General features: G+C 49.2%; 1 protein-coding gene across 1 annotated transcript in view; it reads left to right on the top strand.

The window, feature by feature from the left end:
• Nucleotides 1-5,933, top strand: part of KDM2B (lysine demethylase 2B) — a 148,196-nt gene that overhangs the window by 64,561 nt on the left and 77,702 nt on the right. Inside the window, exons 10-11 of the mRNA XM_023516829.1 lie at nucleotides 1,522-1,648; nucleotides 4,642-5,117. Coding sequence (XP_023372597.1) covers nucleotides 1,522-1,648; nucleotides 4,642-5,117 — 603 coding nt within the window. The remainder of the gene's footprint in view (nucleotides 1-1,521; nucleotides 1,649-4,641; nucleotides 5,118-5,933) is intronic.

The raw sequence follows: 5,933 nt of genomic DNA, 5'->3' as shown, positions 1-5,933 counted from the left end.
CCCCCCCCGCCCAAGGAGCTCAAAAGCATGTGACGGCCATGATCTCATTCCAGAGCACACCACCCACCAGCACAGGGAGATCAAATGGACCCAATGTGCAGATGGGTGGAATGAGGCCCTTAAAGTGGGAAAAGGGCCTCACAACTGAAAACTGACTTAGCAGGAGTGGGCAGGAGCCAAGTGAGACCTAGATCTCTCAGAAAGGGCCCAGTTGGAGCCTTTTCCAGGTGGGCATTTTGAGAAAGGCAGGAAAATAGTATTTTAGGGTAAATGGAGAACCTAGATCTGCTTGCATTTGTCTTTATCTCAGATGTAGAATGTTACTTTGTTTATTGTCAGCAGAGGGACCAGGGTAGCTGGGGAGGGAGAGTGTGCTTGCTTAATAACCAACTCCCTGAGTTCCTGGAGGATCAGGGAGTAGAGGGGGGTGTGTCTCTGACTTTTGTAGACATACCCTTGGCGAGAGAGGGCAAGAGAGCAGGGCAGGTGTGAGTGTGGATGTGTATGTAGCCTCTGGAGGAGAGGGTTCAGTGCTGAGAGGGTTCAGTGCTACCATCCTTGATCCTCCCTTGACTATATAGGATGTAGTTTCTAGAAGGTTCATCCTGCCCGGTCCATCAGTGGTGTTGCTTCCTTTCCATTTTTTGCTGCCATCTCATCTCTAGACCCTGAACTGCCACCCATTGGAGTACCCCTGGGTCCCAGACTTCTTTACAATTCTAATACCCTCAGTTGTCTCCTCTTTTTCTTCTTCCCCTATAAAGAAACAGCCAATGAGGGATCTCCATGTGGCCTACTGCGACAGACTCGATTGTGTCTCCTCTAGTGTCAGGATGGTCTCAGATCAGACGTGGGATTTGTGTCTGTGGGAGCCCTTTTTGGCAGTACAGGCTGGGCAATGCCAAGTGGTGTGGGCTTGGAGCAGGAGGTGGAGCTTCTGAGGCCCTGCCCCTAGAGGTGGGGGAGGCCACATCCCCTCCACCCTCATTGGTTGGCCTGGCCCAGCCTCCCTCCCAGTGTGCAGGATGATGCTCCATAGCCTGTCTGCAAATGGGTAAGGTTTGGGGGTTGATTTCTGTTTTTCAAGGGGATGGGAGAGACAGAAGAACCTGTGCAAGAATTTTCAAGAGTGATGAAGAGCCTGTGTTTGTTATAGCTAGAATCAGGCAGTGACTCCCATCTGCAGGTACCCACACCATCTGCTAGCAGGTCAAGGGAGAACTCTGTTTTTCTGCCCCTCACAGAAGCACCAAGTAGCCCCCATTCAACTTCCGGAACATGCAGCTCAGGGACCTTTGAGATGACGCTCTCACATGGGCCGCGTCCTCTGCCTCATTTGTGCATGCTGCTGGCATCTTTCCCCTCCCAGCAACCCGCCCATTTTCCCTTTCCACCATTTGTGTTCTTGCTAAGGTGATGACAGTGACCCCCACCCCCAGGGAGCCTTCCCCCACTTTTCTCCCTCCTTTCCCTTTTGCCCTCCAGAAACTGACCTCTACCTGCCTGGGCCTTTGCTTGCAGGTGCAGCCCAAATTCCGTTACCCCTTCTACTATGAGATGTGCTGGTATGTCTTGGAGAGATATGTGTACTGTGTGACCCAGCGCTCCTACCTCACTCAGGAATATCAGAGAGAATCGATGCTCATTGGTGAGTGAACCACAGGGAGCCACAGCCTTGGCTGCACAGCTGGGGCAGAAATTATTCTTTCAGCGGGGCCTGGATAGATTCCCTGGGTTTAGGAGATTCTTTTGAGGCCAGAGTATTGGTTAGAGTCCTAGAGACCCCTTGAGGGAGGGAGTTCATTCTTGTCAGCTTCCCACTTTGAATATAGAATCCAAGAAAAAAAAAACTTGTGACCCTCAAAGAATCATGTTTATGCCCTCCAGCCTGTGACTATGCAGAAGCAGGGAGGGGCTGGTTCCAGGCATGGCTGTTGAAACAGGATCACCCCACAGAGCAAAGAATCCTTGTGCTTTGATTCCTCCCTACTTACCAGCTGATTCCACCCCCTACAGAGGTTGGATTTTTGTCCATACAGGAGCAGGCCTATGAGAGTAGCCAGTCTCCCAAATCCAGCCTGCCTTTGAGTCTGCAGGAGAGGTGGCCAGAGTAGGTGGTGCAGGCTTGGAGGAGCAGGGAAAGAGTGTTTGTAGCCATTGCTGCAGCACCCTGTCCTGCTGCTAGTACTTAAAGGTACATCATCCCCCTCAACATGGCTCTGCCCTTGAATCTTGCCTCACAAATGTCCACCCCGAAGTTGCATCTGGCTGTGACAGCAAGCCCTGACCAGCAACATAGAGGAGGAACACGATTGTTCCTGGCCAGATCTCTGAGCTATTGTCGCCAAGGGCATTTCCTGGATGTAGATTCCGCTGTGTCTGAACCACAGCATTTCTCATCACAGGGTAGAAAGATGAGCATGGTCGGTCTCCTGGAGGGTCTGCACGATTTTTCCTGCAGTCTCTAGGATTTTTAGATTCTTCTTTTTTACACCCTACAGGAATCCTCCTTCCTTGCTTCCATGAACCCTTGTGCTTAATGACGTTTAGGGGTCCCAAGCTGGACATAGGAGGAGGAACTTTTTGTTTGTTCCTATGGGAGCTTTATTGGGAAGGCTTTGTCTTTGGGGTGTGTCGTGAGTCTCATTGCCATCAGATGATACTATTCAGGGGGTGGAAAGTACCGGAACACTACCACCTGCTCCTCTGGACCTCCCAGCCTGGTGGGAGAGAAGGGAAATAATCCTGAAATAGCGTGAGAGCTGCTATGATTGCAGTAACTACACATTCCCCTGGGGACCAGAGTTTGGGAAGAGTGGAAGGATTTCTGAGTGTCAGTAGTCCCCAGGCTAGGAAATCAAAGGTTGGTTTTCTCACTTGGATATTTAGGGTAGAAGAACATTTCCAATTCCATTTGCAGGCACAAGAGGAGATTGTGAGGTGGTGCTTGGGTAATCAGTGTTCACTTTTTTCCCATACATTTTCTTGCCACTGTTTTCCTGCTGGTTCATCTAGTCTATCTGCCAAGGAGCGGGGCAGATGTGAAGAAGGCACCCCCCTTATTCACTGCTACTCCTGTGCCAGGAACTGTGCACGGTGATGCCTGTTTACTTCTCACCACAGCCTCCAGAGGACATTTGCTTTGCTTTATATTTTCATCTGTGTATTCAAAAAAATTTTTTTTTTAGAATCAGGGTCTCAACTCAGTCATCCAGGCTAGAGTGCAGTGGTATTATTGTAAGTCACTACAACCTCAAACTCCTGGACTCAAGTGATCCTCCTGCCTCAGCCTCCCAAAGAGCTGGGACTACAGGCAGCTGCCACCATGCCCAGCTAATTTATTTTCTTCCTTTTTTTTTGAGATGGAGTCTCACTATGTCGCCCTCAGTAGAGTGCCATGGTGTCACAGCTCACAACAACCTCAAACTCTTGGGCTTAAGCAATTGTCTTGCCTCAGCCTCCCAAGTACCTGGGACTATAGGCAACCACCACAACGCCCAGCTATTTTTGTTGTTGTTGTTGTTGTTGTTGCTGTTGTTGTTTAGCTGACCTGGGCCAGGTTTGAACCCGCCAGGCTGGGTGTATGTGGCTGGTGTGCCCTTCCCACTAAGGTACAGGCACTGCCCCCCCAGCTAATTTCTTAAATTACAAACTAAGATGAGGTCTCACTGTGTTGTTGCACAGCCTGATCTCAAATTTCTGGCCTCAAACAATCCTCTTGGCTTGGCCTCCCAAAGTGTTAAGATTCTAAGCATGAGCCACTGTGCCTGGCCTACCTTACATTTGTAAATAGTTCTACTGGGACATGGTTCATACACTTCACCCATGTAAAGTGTACAATCCAGTAGTTTTTAGAATATTCGTGGAGTTAATAGACTGCAGTCAATTTTATTTTATGTTGTGTTATTTTATTTTATTTATTTTGAGGCAGATTCTTACTTTATCACCCTTGGTAGAGTGCTGTGGCATCATATCTCACAGCAACCTTTGACTCTTGGGCTCAAGCAGTCTTCTTGCCTCAGCCTCCCGAGCAGCCGGGACTATAGATGCCTTCCACAATGCCCAATGGGTTTTTTGTTCCTTTTTTTAGAGATGGGGTCTTGCTCTTACTCAGGCTGGTCTCGAACTCCTGATCTCAAGCAATCCATCTGTCTTGGCCTCCCAGAGTGTTAGGATTTCAGGCGTGAGCCACTGCACCAGTCTACTATAGTCAATTTTAGAACATTTCCATTACCTCAAAAATAAACCCTTTAGTTGTTGTCTCATTTTCTCCTCCCTGGCCCCTCAGCTACTAATCTACTTCCTGTCTATAGTTTTCCCACTGTTTAGATATTTCACATCAATGGAATCATATGATGTATGCTCTTTTTGGCTTATTTTTAAACATTAAAAAATAAAGAGCCAGGTATGTTCAGAAAGGTGAGGCAACCCGTGTAGGTACATGCAGCCAGGAAGCAGTAGGGCTGGGATTTGAACCTCTGACTGAGCTCAGTCTTTCTAGGGGCCAGGAGGCATAGACCAGTAGGATTGTCAGAGAAACCTGATCTTTGGAGTCAAGGGGAGGTTGAGTAGAGGGCCTAGAACTTCCAGCAGGGAGTTAGGCATTCATCTCAGTCTTTCTTGTGACACCTGCTCCCCCAGATGCCCCGAGAAAGCCGAGTGTAGACGGCTTCTCATCTGATTCCTGGCTGGAGATGGAGGAGGAGTCCTGTGAGCAGCAGCCCCAGGAGGAAGAAGAGGAACAGGAGGAGGAGGGGGAAGGTGCAGATAAGGTGCCCAAGCTGCCTGTCGATGGCCCTGTCTCACCCACCAGCACCCCCTCTGAGGACCAGGAGGCCCCTGGGAAGAAGCCCAAAGCACCTGCTATGCGGTTCCTCAAAAGGACTTTGTCTAATGAGTCAGAAGAAAGTGTGAAGTCTACCACGATGCCCATAGACTACCCCAAGACGCCCACTGGCTCTCCCACCACAGAGGTTGCTGCCAAATGGACCCACCTCACCGAGTTTGAACTGAAGGGCCTGAAAGCTCTGGTGGAGAAACTTGAATCCCTCCCAGAAAATAAGAAATGTGTCCCTGAGGGCATCGAGGACCCCCAGGCACTCCTGGAGGGAGTGAAGGTGGGCAGGGGTTGTGTCCAGGGCTGGGCATTTGAGCAGGGCTGGGCAGGTTCTGTTCAATGTAACAGTGGCAGCGTGGTTCAGGGTGGCTTAGTACAGAATGTGCTGCTGTTCTGGGCATCTGTCCAGACATTGGAAGGGAGCCTCTGGGGGCTCTGTCTGAGCAGAGGCCGCCATTAAGAGCTGCAGTGGAACCTCGTGCTGGATGCTGGTTTTGTGGTTAAGTTCTTTCTCAGGACTTGATGGAAGTTTGACCTATGCCTAGCAGAAGGTGTGATGTGTGTGGCGATAGTACTGTTGTTGGGTTTGGAAAACAGACTCCTCCACCCCTGTCAGGAAAACGTATTGCTCTGGGATGGCATCCCTGAAGCATGCATATTCAGATTTACAGGAGGACCTATGGTCCTCCTGCGGCCACCACACAAGATTTACCTGCATTTAACTGGGGAGGAAGTAAGCTCAGAGAAGAAGTTAAGGGACATGTTTGAGCTCACAGAGCTGATAGAGAGTGGAGGTGGGATGAGGACACAGGGGTGACTCCAGATCCCTGATGTGTATACCACAGAACAGAACTGCCTCTTGTTGAAGCATTGGTAAGTCTTTTTGATGTGAGGCCTTGGAGGCATTTGGGCTTCCTTCTCCAATGTCTAATGCTTAAGTGAAGCCAGCTGCCTGCTGGGGTGGACAATTGAATTTGAGTTTCTTCTTCAATGGCTGTGTATTACACAGGACTTGGTAGTTTATTTGTTCTTTTAGGAAACATTGTATCTTTTAGGGATTGTATTTCTTTTTTCTTTTTTCTTTTTTTTTTTTTTT

This window comes from Otolemur garnettii, unplaced genomic scaffold (assembly GCF_000181295.1).
Source record: "Otolemur garnettii isolate 467f Iridium unplaced genomic scaffold, OtoGar3 scaffold00099, whole genome shotgun sequence".
In the NCBI taxonomy this organism is placed as follows: Eukaryota; Metazoa; Chordata; class Mammalia; order Primates; family Galagidae; genus Otolemur; species Otolemur garnettii.
Note: the sequence above shows the minus strand (reverse complement) of the source record. Positions and strands in the feature narration are given on the sequence as shown.